The sequence below is a fragment of the Malurus melanocephalus genome, unplaced genomic scaffold, assembly GCF_030028575.1.
Source record: "Malurus melanocephalus ecotype Western Australia unplaced genomic scaffold, MMel_1.1 scaffold_6, whole genome shotgun sequence".
Taxonomy (NCBI): domain Eukaryota; kingdom Metazoa; phylum Chordata; class Aves; order Passeriformes; family Maluridae; genus Malurus; species Malurus melanocephalus.
Genome location: NW_026623238.1, coordinates 5,830,418 through 5,847,083, shown reverse-complemented (window position 1 = coordinate 5,847,083; position 16,666 = coordinate 5,830,418). Strand labels below are relative to the sequence as shown.

Sequence of the window (16,666 nt, the reverse complement as noted above, 5' to 3'; positions counted from 1 at the left end):
TATCTGCCAAACATATATTCCTCTACAGGTAATAAGGACCACACAAATATTTGCTTTTACTTGGCAGTATTCCTAATGGTGGCAAAAAGCAAAGGCTGGAATTATAGCAGAATTGTTGCCTTGCTAAAGAAAAGTATATTCGAAATACAAAAACAAAAAGGCAGGGAGCTTTCCTTTCCTCCTCTTTTGACATTAGGTTGCCAGCTTTGTCTACTCTAGGTACAAAATGGATCTTCTGTTTCTGTTATTCATAGTTATTTCATAGTTATTTCATAGTTATTTCCCTTTACAGTTTCCTCTTCTGTCTTAAAATTGTAGTAAAATACAAAGAGAATTCATCAAATCATCAAGGGAAAAATCCCACAGCAACTCTAAATCTATGGATTGGAAAATAAACAAATAGAAACACATACAGAAAAGGCAAAAGGGAAAGGAACTTTGCCAGGACCTAGAAAATGCAATAAAACATATGAGAAGAAACTATTCGGCATGCACACTGAACTCTGGCTCTGGAAATTATTTCATTGTGTTAAAAAGGAATTAGCATTAATCATTTCCACACTTATCCAGGGTGAGGGCTATACAGGAAGGGTACCTGAAGTAAAATAAGGATTCTCCTTCAARTAAAGTAAGGTGTGTAAATACAGTACCTTCTTCATCTACAGAAACACTGCGTATGATGACAGGACTGGAGTATGCTGGCAGTATCAAAGGTAAGTTGGATGGCACAGCGTATCCACAAGGGACAGGAACAGAATATCCCCCTGACAAGTTTGGACTCGCACATTCATCTTGAGGACTTGGTTCTGGTGATGAGGATGGATCCTTGTCTTGGATTGGTGAAATATTTATGACTGAGTAGGGGTTTACTTTGGCTGGAGCRCCTTCCGCAGCAGGTTCTGATGCTWGTGGCTTYTCACTGTTTTCTAAATTATCAGCTCCTTTAGATGAAAAATTAAACAAAMATATAAAGTTTTCATACCTGTTCAAGCTGTTCTAATAGCTCTTTGCATGTATCCTAAACACTGACCTGATCTTTATTACACAAGTTTCTTACATATATGACTCAAAATACCCACACAGTAGTGCCAAGTAAATKAGTTACAACGATGCCCATGGAAAAACAGTAACTTGACTGCCATAAGCACGAGTCAGTCTTAAATCCTGAAGGTTAAAATCCGGATTCTAGAAGAATTTGACTCTTATAAACACAAACACAAGAAACATTTAAGGGGTAGTCATAAGGAAAAGACAAGTTCACTGGAGGGACATTCCTMAAAGAGCAGTCCTGAAAATGCTCTCTTCAGAAAGGGGGAAGAAAACAACTTTACAAGTTTTCCTCTTTGTATTGTTTTGTATTGTTATCTGTTACGCAAAATTCCCAGTATTTTTTGAGACAAACCGAGGTACAGCAGAACCACAGGCCCCTCTGAACTGCAGAACTGCATCCCAGGTGATCAAATKATTTTGAGCTGTAAGCACAAATTCACAAAAGGATGAGTGAGCAAYAGATGCCCAGGGAAAGATGATGTTTAAGATGGTGCATAGCAARGAGTTACCTATGTTTAATTGCCATAAGCACAGTGAATCTGCTTACAAAAGGAAATTGGATCAAACAAGGAAAACCAGCTGTTAGCAATTTGAGCAGAMTACAGCAATTTCCAGACTACATCTCAGCAATGGGAACATCTGCATACGTCATAAAAATGTTTCAATATTTAGCGAGACTTCTGTTTATGAACAAAATTCATACATTCAAACTCCACTGAGTTTTATGCACAACATCTCAAGCTCAGCAACCAGCAAGTTTARCTGTGAAACAGCTTATCTCAAGCCATCAATGTGCCTCAAGATCAGCAAGGGCATATAGTTTTCCTGCAGCATGACAAGCAGACTATGTCCACACCATTGGGTTGGATGTCAGACTTGAATAGGAAACCTCACGGAGTTATACGTGATGGTCACTTGCCCTGTCAGATCTACCATGACTGTAAACTGGAAAGAACATTCAAAACACTTGCCTGGTATTTCCATGTGTGAGAGACTGGACTATGACTCAAAACAAATTGACCATTTCTAGAGGTGCCTGGGAACTTTGGTAAGACCAGGATTGCAACCCCRCAAAGAGAAGGCAGTGAGTTTTTGGGTGTGTCATGACAAACCTCTGGTATGCATAAGACAGAGGGGGTGAACTTATCACTGCCAGAGGCTACAAACTGGGCTCTGAGCTGGTCAGAGGCAGACCTTGTGCAGACAGGATCATGCCTTTTATCACACCAAACTGCCCTCCCTCATACACATGCCCTTCTCCCAGGGAAGGTCRCAGTCACACATAGCCTTACTGACATGAGAGGCCTTAGAAGAGGTCATAAATTATTAATGAACTGAAGTGCCCCCAGATTAATTTCTAAGGCCTTCCACTAGAGAACTCCACAGGATCAAAAGASAGTGTAAAACCTTCCTCCTGGCAGGGGAGCTGCTTAGGCACTCCCACCTGAACCTAAGTGTGTATTAACCCACCCAACTTTGTATTTTGCGGGCTATTACACCCAACCCTGACATATCAAGACCTTCAGTCATCACTTCAATCAAGTCTCATCACCAATCTATGGGTGGTGATTATGTTATGAGTSATTATGTATCTTCCTAGTCTTGTCTTTCTTCTCCTTCCTTTGTTTTTCCTTATATGCATTTTATTCAGTGATATTTTTATGTCTTCATATTATCATATTACTATAGATAATAATGTTACCAAAACAGCTACACGTCTCCTTTCCATTGCAACTAMATTGTTCCCAAATAAACCCAACATGTGTATATTTACAAACACCAATCATTCCGTGTCATTTTAYTCTAAGCCACACCAAGAGTTCCATTAACAAGAATGAGAGTTACACTCATGTAACCATGGAAACCATCATGGGTGGGTTTTTAACCATGGAAAACTCTAGCTGAAATAGTTTTATTGGAATGTCAAGAAAAAGCATCCTATGATCGGTCTTGACTACTTAGCCCAGTGGAGCTGCAGACCAACAGGCTGACTTACCTGCAGCACCAGCCCCTTGGTGCTCTGTGCTATTTCCAGGACTGGGAAGAGGTGGCACAAGGGCTTGTCTGTCTGCTTCTGGTATCTCATCTCCACTGTCAAAGTCAAACTGCTCTCCCTCGTCCTCCTCTTCATCATTTGCACCCGTGGCTTTTGGTTCATGCTCTAGAACTGTGAGGAAAGACACACCTTTGGTTGTTTGCTCTTTATAATGATTTCATGGGACCAGCAAATGCTCCACATTACAAATGAAGCTTATACAATGAAGCCTTAGATTTTTAGGTTACTGGAACAGGACAAAAGTTCATTGATGTGCTGATAACCTCATGTGGTTTTCAATAAATCATTTAGTGTAAACAAGGAAATTACTTGGAAAGAAATYAACAAGTAATAATGCAAATACCCTTGCTTTTGTCATAATGAGCCAAAAGATTTTTAGAAAAATGCTTGAACAGCCCATTTTTAAATGAGAAAACTTCACAGATTAATTTATTTGCACAGGGACTTTGCAACTTTATAACTTCAAGTAGTTTTTCCTTTCCAACCTAAACTCCTAAGTCTATTCTTTCCTAACAGTGTCCAAATGCCAGTGACAATAACTTCGTTCACACACTCCATCAGAGCCCAGCAGACTGGTTTTCATACCYTAATCAGAGATAGTTTCAAACCAAYKACCTYATGCAACATCCCATTAGCCCTATTACCACACACAAGTGCACTCTGGTGGAGGTAAGGAAGGGTACCTTTGAAGAAGTAATGGCTGAAATAATGACATCCTAACAGCGATAGGAAAGATGATTTTAAGGGCTTTTTGTTTTATCTTGTGAAGATGCTGTAGTGCAGATTCGGCACAGTACATAGGGCTGGGGAGAGGGAGTAGGAAGAAGTACACAGCAGTTTCCCTCCATGTTGTTGGGGAAAATCAATGAAGTACCTATTGCATAAAACTAAATCCTAGAATAGAAAAAGATGTAAACAAATGAGTACATTATAAAAATTTACTTGAAGGTGATAAGGCTTCCCCCTGCCCCTGTCAGGTAACACAAAATGAAAATAGTCTTGCAAAGMCAATTAGATCTGCTGCACCATGACGATATTATCAGCTATCCTACTATCCAGGACATGTTTTTGATCTTTATGACAAAACCCACACAGCCCAAAGCTCTASACTGCTTAGATTATCATGGTAATCAGCATTCCTGCCAAGGCTTCTGTATCTTCAGGCAGGCTGAGCCAGCATATTTTACCACAGCCACAAATAACAAGATCTTTCATGCAGCCTCTCTGCAGGAGAAAAAGTGAACTAATTGCAAAAATAGTAAGGAACAAAAAAAAAATGGGTTATCCTGCATTTATTGCCATGGGTTATGGTGAGGCAGCAGGACATTTAATTTAAATTTGATTAACTCCTTTTGAAAATTCTTCCATATGAAGTCAAGCTACTCATTTTTTGCTTTGTCCTTTAGCAATTCTTTTTGTCCTGAAAGATGCAAGAAATTCTTCAGAGCTCTTCCAAGTGATTACAGACAATCAGGGMATTCTTCCTGATTCAACATCAATCTGACTAAATTGTACTCCTTGTTACTTGACTGTGTAATGGGGAAAAGAAAAAAAAGGGGGAAAGACGTCTTTTCAACTTGAGTAAAAAAAAAAAAATAGACATGCCACCTAATTTTTTTTCTGTTATGGCTGTTAACACTGCTTTGCTTCATTCATTTCAAAACATTTACTTTGMATCATAGATAAACAMRGCACAGAATCCTATAAACGAGCACWACAGCCTGGAAAGATCCCCTAAACACATCACTGATGGGACAGGCGAAGATCACAAAAAGAGACAAAAAAAAAAAGATCATATGTCCATTAGAAAGGGCAGATAGGTGACTAACAAATATCCTCAGTTCAGAAAGTTTTAAAACTGTATTTCAGCTTTGCATCACTTCTACATTTGCTTAATTCTGCAGGCATAAACTTTAGCCTTTTAAATTTCAAGATAACTTCTTTCTCATACTTAATAAATATATTTTCCTTTAACCTTTTAATATCAAGGCCATGCTATTTCARTTGATGGAAAAGGTATTTTAACAACTAAAAAAAAATAAAAGAGGTTAGGGCTTTTTGCTTCAACCTAAGAGCTGATCAGAACTGCAGATAAATATGGATTACATCATACAAAAAAAATCCTGTTTTGAAAATACCTACTTTTTCCACAGTTCTTTGTGTTATGTCACAACAACMCGCAGACAAAAGCTCTTTTTAAGTGCTACAATTAGGAAGGCTAACAGCAGTTAGACCCAGGCTGAAGCTGGCTACTAAATACCACCACAGAGCATACAAAATTTCATGTTCATGAAGAAAGCCCCAGTTCCTCCTATCCAATATCTGCAAATCAAAAGGATCAAGCCAAAAAGTGCATGAGGAAACTGTTCTTGAAGAAAAAAAAAGGAGGGGTATGGTGGGTGGGTGTGTGAAGGAGGGATTTTCAAAGGCAYCTTCCCTTTAAAAAACACACAGAGGACAACTGTTTAAAAAAAAAAACGTGTTTAAAATGCACTGTTTTTTTAAAGTAATAATAACACAATGCTTAGCACGACAGAGCCTGTCTGGAATTACTTCAAATAATTAAATCAGTTACTAAAAATCCAATTTGCCCTTTCRTCACTACTGACATCCTTAGCTTTATGTGTGCCAACCAGAGCAATCAGAATACAATAATTGATTAAACTTTTTCATCTTACGAAAATACCACTCTGAAAGCTCTGTMAATGCTTSAGAGAAATTCTCAATTTCTAAAAAWTTCTATTTGGAGTTTTCAAGWCTGAAAAAAAATCTGATATAATRGAAACATTGTCTTCAGGTCAAATTAAGTATGAACGTGCTAATTTAGAACGAGAAAAAGGAAGATATGTTCTCATAACTGTGCACAGCACACAGATTTATGACTTTTTTYCTGTGGTTTGTTATCCAGTGAAATGACATTAACTTAAGTTTATTTCAAAAACAAGCTCACTTAGGCTGTGTTTACAGAGACCTGCTGGGGCATAAGCAAATCTAAAAATCTTGTGGTTGCTCTGCCAATTACAAAGCATTCTTGGCACCATCTGCTTTCCTATTCATTATCCTCAAATTATTTATAGTTCAATGTAATGCAGCTAAGGAGTTAAAAGAGTGACATTAATTTTAAAGCTCAGATTAAGTCAGTGAAGCTTCATTAAYAGTTTTCTTAAACCATTTATTTTAGTGGCACAGAAGTAACACAAAATAGCTCTGCACTTACTATCAAAYGCACTTTGAATACAATGTGAACATCCTGGAAATAATAAAAGCACCCCAAATGTTTTGCCCCCCTTGCAACTTGTAAATCCATGAAGATCCAAAGAAAGTCAACTAAGTTTCCTCCATGATCAAGGAAGAATGAAACAGAACCCCAAGCACAAACAGTTTAGCAGTCTGGGGCACAGTAACAATMAACATGGAAGCCCTGGACATAAACAGGCATGCTGCCACCAAGAAATACAAATACTTTATGTTTTAAGGYTTGAAAAATATTTTTAGAAAATGGAGGCTTCTGTATAATCAGGAATGTCATCTTTGCAATCACTTGTACTCAGCTTTTTTAAAAGCCCACTGGACATTATGGAACAGAAAGTGGAAATGCATCKATTATATTTAAAAGACTCAAACATTTTTAGTCACTTCTACCATAGGACCGATGAAGGAAATAAGTGTRCAATGCTTCAAATGGCATATATCTAATTATTATTTAGTGAAAAAGTATTAATACAATTGAACCTAAAACAGAGTAGCAGGGATTGCCTGCTCTTATTCCAATGTGCAGTTTTAAAATATTTATTCTTTTTACTCATGTATTTTGGACTGCAACAAGACACTTAGGACTGCAAAGAGCTACCTTCCTTTCAACTGAATTCCCCAAATGAATTCAACTTTCACAGTACTCGAGTGTCTTGAAATATAAAAAACTCTTTCATAAAAAATAAATAAATTAAAAAATACTACTGCCCCAGAATATTTTTAGGTATTATAAAATTTGATAACTTACAYAGGTTATAAATCAAAACAAACTGCCAAGCATAGCAATCTAAACGCTTATTATTTATCCTGATACATTCCAGAGATTTCTCTGATGAGATACACTTCCCTTTACAGACCCATCACTAGAGGGAAGTACTGAAAGCATGAATACCAGGAAATGACTTTTTTTAARTTACCAGTACTTTTGTAAAACTAACCATGTGGGGCCAAACACACCCTGCTGACTGTGCTCCAGGATAAACGGGCTCTCAAGATGTTCACTTTTTATTTCAGATGAAATTTCATAGCAAAGTCTTGGCATTTGTCAGGATGGTGAATCGTGTACTAGGAAACACTCATGCTTGCAGAAGCTTCGTAATCTGTCCAACATGTAAACCTTTGTAAAAGAACAGTTGCCTCATATTCAGCAGGAACTTGCASACAGGTTTCAAGAAACTTGTCACCACTGGACAGCCTCTTGTTGCTCCCAGCCTGGAAACGCTGAATAGGTTGCATTCCTAGAACTAGAAAGTAACACAGTCTCTTCAACCCATGCTCATCTCCCACTTGTGACCACTAGCTCTTCAGTACCAGGAGAGAGTACTGCAGTTAAATATTCTTTCACTCTGCTATTCCGCTGACACATCACTCTTCTGTCCTTCCTCAAAGAAAACCTGTACCAGCACCTTCACAGGGCAAGTAGTGAGCTGCAGGGCAGGGGGGACACTGGAGGAGAAAAACTGATTAACAAGAGCAAGTTCTTCTGCAAACAGTGCCCTTCAATGACACTTCCAAGTCACATACGACATCCACCTGCACACCAATGGCATCCATCAATCAGATCCTCACACAGTCCCACAGGTGGAAAGTGTCTATTTTGCTGAGTGAAAATATAAACATCTAGGACAAAACTGTGCATGCAAAAACACACGAGTGAGCACTCCTTCCCWTGGGAAGCAGATCAGAGCCAAGGACTTTCATTCCCCTTGCACTCACAGTTGTGCTAAGCTGGAACTGCAGGGAACCCAGGTCCCTGCGGTAAAGGCACGCTGCTAATCAMACACAGCTCACACACACATCCAAAGCATGACCACAATGGCAGCATTACCAGTCTCTGTGGAAAACAGCTAAAAAAACCCTAACCAAACTAAACAGTATACATTCATGCAAAAAGTGTTTCCAGTGATGGAAACAAGAGCAAAACCACATGAATTAACAGGCTTTCCCTGCAAATAAATAACAAAGAAATAAGTACAAATGCCTCTTTAGTATTTTGAAAATACACACATTACATACTAATTATGTTGTTGAGCATGCACAACAGATATTATTCTTCTGGATAAAAAAACAAATTCAAAACCAGAGTCAGAGGACCAATSAATCTGCCTGCTCAAGTTTCAGAGAGACTGCTAACAACAGCATGCCTMATACCAAAAACTTGCATTCCTTGAAATAAAGCCCAGATCTGTGGATGTTAGGAAACATTTACAAATAGCAAAAACTCCTGAACTTTACAAACTACAGTGACAAAAAGTTAAGTGTTTATTACCTAAAATTTAAAAGAATTGAGTTGCAAATCAAAAGTCTAAAATRAAAACATTAAGGCATGAACCAGACTGTCCAGAGAGAAGCAGTGGCAATACCAGCAGACTTGTACTCTTTGTAACACCTCAAGGTGCTTTTCAGCGCTGGCTACTCTATAACCACAACAGCTAGGTAAAATCAGTGTTTTGTGGCCATTTACTTTTAACTACTCAGCACACTGGTGGCACTGGTATTGACTGCTACCACCAGAAACACAGACCAAGGCTAGTCCTGAGTCCTGTCTTTCCACCTCACCACCATATTAGCACATTCTGGCAATACCTTGGACCAAAAGCTGTTTAAAAGCAATTGGGAACCCTATAAAGSAGAAGGCAGCCAGAGACACCCTGGAGACCTAAAGAGGAAGCATGAGATCCCTTTTCTACAGAAAGAAAACATACAGTTCGGGTACATAAACTACTAAAGAAAAGCTGAAAGCCAGCCGAGCAAAAGCTTGAGAATTTAGATCTTGGATCATTCTAGAACATCTTTCTACTAGGCTGACACATTCTGGTAAAGAAGTTAGCAAAGTATCTGACTTTATTTTAGGTCCATGTTTTTTCCTTCACCTTGCCAGCAACTGTATATAGTTCCTAGACTGAACCTTCAGACTRCTTAGGCAAAGGGATGCTTAAATCCTGGATCATTGTTCCAGGCTGAACAACCCTTTGTCTAAAATGTCAAAACTGAAGCACTTGCTGGMACCCCCCAAAAGCACCGCTTAGAACATCTAAAAGCATCTGACTTCCAGCAGATGCTGACACAGAGCCATTCATATGTGCAGCCCACTTCCACAGCAACAGCCCAGGCAGGGATCAGAAAATGCACGTGGCTTCAGGAATCTGGTTGTCTTTTTGGACACACTGCCAAAGGTTCCTTTTTCACAATAATTATAACTCCATCTAACACTCCAAGCACTGAGTGCAAATTTTTCATGTGTTTAAAAATAACTAAGATTTAATTATTCATGTTAAACTATTCATGTGTTTTCCCCTTGATGAATTCTGGACAAAGAAATAAACTTGGTATTAAATCTTACAGCAATTTACTGTCTCTTTTACTAAAAAATAAAAATTATAAACTAGAATAGAATGGTTATGTCCTGCAAATCCAGGACAATACTGGAAATATTTGGATTGCAGCTGGTTTCACCTCCTCATTTCTATGATTACCCCTTTGCCCAGCCTAAAGAGTCACTATTCAGTTAGACTGATTCGTAAACTAAGTGCAATATAYGCAAAATATGACAAATATATTATCCCAGAAACTAATGAGGAGGGAGTTTTATAGCATCYCCCTTCTTAGTATTTCTTTTAATTATTGTTTAAACACATCTTGCTCTTCTTTGCCCAAACACAGTAAGGTCCTGTTTTAGCTCAAAAAAACCCACTGTGGAATTCAAGCAAACTCATGAAAGCACTAATTCTTACATTACTGAATTCTCTGAAATCCTACTTTACAATACCCTTTTAACACACCTTCCACCAGAAATTCTATCACCTTTGTGGATCCTGGACAACRGTGGTGTTTTCTTGGAACCTTTCAGTCCAGTAGCCACAGAGCCCTTTTCACCACCATCTTCCCTCAGGCATGGAGAAGGAAGGAAGCTCTGCCTTGGCCCCAAGACTGGTAAAAGAAAACCACCGTAAGCAAACATCACCATTCAGACCTTCAGCCAGTCCACATGAAGTCAGGAAGGAATTTCTTCCCAAATGAAGAGYCTTGTTAAGAATTTGTTTTGTGTATTTGGTTTCCACAGCCAGGTTTTGGTAGTAAGGGGCTACAGTGGYGGCTTCTGTGAGAAGCTGCCAGAAGCCTCCTCCATGTCCAGCAGAACCAATGCCAGSCAGATCTGAGAGAGCTGCTGCAGGGAAAATTAACTCCACCTCAACCAGACCTAACACAGTTGCCAAGTGCTCTTCTCATGCAAATATCAGTGGGTCACCATCTGATATGTATGAGGAACCAGCAATCGCAGCCAAAGGTAATTTTACTTCTCCTTCCCCAGGAGACTGCTAAGATCCCTCAAACAAATTACACTTGACCAATTCATTGCAGCCAGGGCAGCACCTGCATTTCCCTCTGGCTCTCCCTGCCAACATACAGAATGGGTAGATACAGAGACTGGAAAGATACCCATCACTGCTGGCATGCCCATAGTACAGGATCACAGGCATCTTCCTTTCCAGCCCCTAGAGAAATCACTACCAGATAAGGTTATCCAGAAGGTTATCCAGAAACTTSCATGCTTTCACCTAAACAATGCTATTGAGCTCAACAACAGACTATTTAATGGTAAGACATATCCTTGCAACAAGCCTTCTTTAACCTATTAAATCATCTTCTGTATTAATTTTAATGAAAATATGACAAGGCTGGAAAGTTTATTTCAATGAGGAAGAAAAAAAAAACTCTCTAGGGAAGAGTCTTCTCCCAAAAATGTTTATCACGTATGTTTTCCTCAGAACACTAGGCATAGTTTCAGTTCCTCCATGCCGGAAAAGCAAGCAGCACTTAATAAATATCTCACTCAATTCATACATTTTATTTAAGTAACAGACAGATGATTAGCTTTTATCTGTGCTCATGCACAAGATAAGAGAGTTATAACCATTTATTAAAAAAGTGAATCTTCCTGTAAACTCTCAAATAGAATCATTACAGAGGTTTTAGGCATGGCTAGTAAATATTTACTGACTTCAGTGAAACAGAAATAAAAAACTCCAGAAATAAAAACCCCCTCAATTCTTTGCCAGCAATTTATCCCAGCCAGTAAATGAYAGATGCAAATACTAAAAAGGTAAAATAAACAAAAACAAACCTCACACTCTTCTTACATTTTGGCTCACTGAAATTAAAATGTCAGAGCTTAATTTCAATTGTTCTTTGAAAGAATACCCAAAAATCAGCACAAATTCCTTTACAATTTTGATGTTTTTTTAAARCAATAAACACAAGCCAGTGATAAAGTTTTGCTGCAATCCCTTCAAATCCCTTTATCTCATCATCAACTGCTCTTTCTGATTAACATGTCTGGGCCTTGTCCCTGCACACAGATAACAAGTAAAGCCAAGTCACCTTAAAGAGCAGCTGAGTAAACAGGAAAAAAAACCCAACAAAACAACTACACCTCATTATTCAGAAAGAAAACACCAAATACTATCAAAAGAATGAAGTCACCCTCCAAGAAATCATTTAACACATTCTAAACATCTAGCAAAGTGTTTACCATTTTTCTTCAAAATAAAGTAAGATATAATTACATCTACGTATACCGTGTTTTCTTTGTGGATGCTAAAATCAGAAATAAGCTATTTATTACTCTATTTATTTTCTATTTTTTGTTTTTTGCAACACTCAAACATACTTGGCCAGAAGAAAAAAGACATAATTAGGAGTGACACGTGACACTATAAATTGTTTTTGCAAAGGGAATTTTCTTTTTACACTTTGTTACATACCTTGTTGAAATTGTCACATAAAATAATTGATCCTWACCTTAAACAATGCATTTTCCTTTATTTACTGAGAGAAATGTGACCTTTAGAAATAAATAAATTGTTCTGTTACAGATGGGATGTCAGACACCAGCAAGYTATTGCCAGTTTCAAAAACAAGGAACCATTCATAACTACAATTCATATTCTGTTCTCATTCTTCTGAAATCTTGGCTCCCTTTTTGCAATCATTTGTAACTGTCTGTATGCTGAAAATAGATACCTAACAATATTGTTTAGCCCAAGACCAACTCCCTCTATATCCAGTTTAATTTAAGCAAAGTTCTGATTTCAAACCCCCAATCACAGTAAATAAATATAATCTTAGGGTTCTCAATGTTCTTTATTTTCAGAAACTAAATCATAAAATATACAAGCGTTTCTCCTGTCATTATTAAAAAAAGCCAAATTTATCCACCTCTTGCCTCAGTCACAAAATAAACTTTTTTAACCTGTTAAAACACAAATAAACTATGAATTTTTTTGCCAAATAGTAGACAAGGTAACTAAATAATCTGAATATATAGGGTACAGAGTAAAAAGCAGCTCCCTGTCATAGACATACCATCGTCTCTACAGCACAACACAGCAGCTGTCCAGCAGCTCCTTACTGGAGTTAATAAAATACTTTCTATAAGTTGGTAGGTCTTCTATYTGATTGTGGGTTTTTGAGGTTGGTGGGTTCCTTTGTTTGTTGGTGGGGTTTTTTTGTTTGGTTAGAGATATTTTTGTTATAATATGTAAGGTCATCCCAGTGGAAACTTTTATGAGAACACAGTTGTTTCTACTTCACTCTCACCCAAGGACTGAGKCCAGACTTCCTTCGCAGGGACAGAGGAGCAAGGACTATTTTAGGGTTCTGGCCCTGACAAGGAAACAATAAAAAATAACTGCGGAAAGACACGATCACAGCACTCGGTCGCATACAGGATATCCAGATTTAAGTCCTTGGCCTCCTTGCTCTACATGTCTCTAAACAGGAACAAAGAAATATCCCACTCATAGCTCCAGAGAGCTGAATTTTCATATAAAAGGTGTACAAAATGCTTTTACAATTGGTGTCTAGGAGATATCCTTCATCTGTTTACAATTTGAGGAAACAAAAAACTTCATTTCATTGAGGAACATCTCAAATCCCAAACTTCAGCATGACTGTGTTTCTCATCTAGCTTTACCCAAGGTACTGGGGACAGTAGTGTAGGTGAGTGAACATCCACCTCTCCACTACACTTGGGTCTTTAAGGGCAGCTCTCCTGCTTCTCAACCTAACTATCAGATAAAAAGAGTATTTGGCAAGAAGATGAAGATTATGCATTGAAATGAATTCTCACACTGTCCTCGTACAAACACTGGAATTTCAGTATTTCACTTTAAAATTTAACATATAATTTACATTAATTTTCTATAAACAGGAAACAAATGAAAGTATACGGGGTATGAGGAAATACATCCAATGCTTTCTAATAGTTTTCATAGAGAAATCATTCGAGGCATAATGCCATGTGTCAGAAAGACTGAGACACRGATATATTCAGAGATTATGAAAACGCAAAATTCAGCCTCTTTGACACAGAAATGACACCCAGTTTCCCTTGGGAAAGAAGCTGTTTCTCAGGGATCCATCCCGCCAGGCAAACAAACACAGCTTTCCTTTGGAAACAGGACCTGATAAAAACCTCTCAAGTCTTCACTCAAAGAAAAGGACTTCCACTTTGCAAGATCACCAGACGTTTTTCAAGTAGAGGAATGAAAAAGTGCCAGATATGACATCTCCTAACAAAGTAGCAATAGCACAAGTACAGGCCATCACACATAAACACCATCCTAGCATTAACATCCAGTCTCCAGTCATATCTGTTCAGTCCTAGCTGTTCAGTCCTAGCTGTTCAGTGAAAAGGTAAATCCTCTATAGGAAGACAAAATGTGATTCCAGATTCTCAGAACTACCAGCTTTGTAGTCTGCAGTCCATAGCATATCCTCTCCTTGTCTAAATGAGTTTGATTAAGGACACTCCATGACAGCAACAAATTAAAAGCATTATAATAACTTACAGTCATGATAAAATTTGCCATTTTCATTTAGCTTTTAAGAATTTTTTTTTTGTTGTTGACAGAACAAGAATCATCCCCTATTTTATTTCGTAAGATAGCCATGGAAATCTTTTATGCAACAAATCTTAAATACCAGCACTTCATGCCTAAATTCATATGTACAAACACAATAAAGAAGGGAACAGGAGATAGCATTATCATCTCAAGTATCCATTTTGGAAGTACTTTTTTGGATTTTGCTCCTTAGCCAAGGAGGCCTTTGCATCTACCTCACTTCAACTGCTCCCTGGCTGCTAAAACATACATTCCCTTGACATATACAGAGAAAAATACTAGGAAATTTTTAATCATGGCTAGAAAAGAACCTCTTTTTAAAGCAATCTAGGGGACAGAACACACAGGCAATAATTTTTTCAAGTTCCTCAGCACCTGAATTTGCTCTGACATAGAAAAGGTAACCAGCACAGACTTGCCACTACCTGATTAGCAATGCATGAATGGAATGTCCAAACATTTATGAGCAKACAAGTTGCATAAGAATAATCATTAAAACAAATAAAATATTACATTCCATTCTTTTATCAAATGTAGTTTTTCCTTATCAAGTAGAGGCAAAAGCCACTGACCGTAACTGTASCTTAACTTAAACAAGGTGTAGACTCAGACGTCTATGGCTAATGAAAACACATTATTTAACCCTATAGCTTTCATCTGTTTTCTTACAACATCCCCATGACAAACATGAAGATTTACCACTACTCTTCCCATTTGTACACATTAGGACTGATACAAAAAAGGTTGGGGAATTTACTTTGCAAAACCAGAGAAAACTTACTTGTCAGAAAACTGACAAGAATAAAGCTGAGATTTACAGTGCAAGGTATACACTTGTAGATAGAAAGGAGCCCACTTGACTTTCAGCACTACAGATACCTTTGCTAAGACAAAAAGTAAGCAACYAAAAAATTCCCATATCATAATAACTTTCTTTTCAAAAGAGCAACTGAGTTTCATTTGTGGCCCCAGCATGGGATTTTAGAATCATTATGCAAAAAGTTTTTTGGTTTTTTTTCTTTGTAGTGTAACAAAGGGTTCTGGACTGAACAGGAATCTCATCCTCAGTGAGCTAGGATAACTCACCCATGTRCCCACTGTCTGAAGGCAGTGACAGGTGCTGCTCACTCCTCCTGAACAGACCCATGGGTGGCCAGTGTAYATGCATGCAAAATAAACTCTCAATTGTTACAATTGTATGTTTCCTTCCTCTCATTGTAATGTGTATTTGTGATGATACTTGGCTTAAAAACCTCACTTCTTTTCCACTTGCAAAACAGATAATGAGAATTATCTAGAAAGTGAACTAGAATGCATTTTAGTGTAATTATTATAATTTATCTTAATTGGTAATCCTTTCGATGTGTTTTCAAGAGAGTTAGCAATGGCAAAGAAAAAAAATATACAAGTTCCACTAGTTTCAGACAAAACCTTTTGAGATGAGAGAGAAATCACAGAATATTCTGATTGGAAGGGACCCACAAACCTCATCCAGTTTCTGGCTCTGCACATGATCACCCCAGAATCATATCATGTGCTTAAGAGCATCAACCAAGCACTTTTTGAACTCTGTTGGGCATGGCGCTGCTCCCTGGGGAGTCTGTTAAAAAACCAGCCTCCCCCCAAACAGTATGAATTGACACAAAATAGGTAAAGCACAATCTCAATTTACATTAATCAAATCCCAGCCTATTAAGAACTGACATGTYTGAAAATAAGGACACAATGCACACAGTTCTACATGTCACAAAGACCTTTAGAGAAAGAACTTGAATTCTGGAATGGTACTGAACTGCATGACCCTGAAATCTTGTCAGAGTATGCCTCAAGCTGAAAGGCTGCACAAAGTTCGAGCTGTTGCTGCAATTATTGGCTGTCTTTGAAAAATGGCAGCCCCTGCTCAAGTGGAAATATTGATTCCTTAGGGATGACTCTTCCCCTGCAGCACTACATTGCTTTGGAAATGGATTATCCAGTAGAGACAGTTTCACAGTAACTGTCACTAAACAAAACTGAGCTAAATTCAGGGTTCCTGACCACAAGGATTAGGACATGGACAGCCACGGAATTGTTGCCAATAACAACCTCAGTGAKATCTCAAAGCATAAATGAAACTGCCAGAATGTTGGCCAGAAATCTAACCCATTAAAAGTTGATTTCACAAGTTTCTGCTTCTTTCACATTCCCAATTCCCTAGGTRGTATCTACAGATACCTGAAGCATTGCCTAAACTAGAGAGAAAGCAGTTCTGATTTAGAATGGCAATKCCTGAATTCCTAAAGAGTTACAGCTGAACAAAACTAAGATTAAATCTCCTTTTATACTCAAATGGCATCATATAAGTTCTGAGTGCAGAACAATAAGTGAAATATCCTATATGCAATAATGTAAATTATTTATA

General features: G+C 37.9%; 1 protein-coding gene across 5 annotated transcripts in view; it reads right to left on the bottom strand.

The window, feature by feature from the left end:
* Nucleotides 1–16,666, bottom strand: part of ARHGEF10 (Rho guanine nucleotide exchange factor 10) — a 105,938-nt gene that overhangs the window by 75,376 nt on the left and 13,896 nt on the right. For all 5 annotated transcript variants that reach the window (XM_057372035.1, XM_057372059.1, XM_057372065.1 and 2 more), the window contains 2 exons: nucleotides 3,047–3,217; nucleotides 651–941 (listed from right to left, as the gene is read on the bottom strand). In XM_057372035.1, coding sequence (XP_057228018.1) covers nucleotides 651–941; nucleotides 3,047–3,217 — 462 coding nt within the window. The remainder of the gene's footprint in view (nucleotides 1–650; nucleotides 942–3,046; nucleotides 3,218–16,666) is intronic.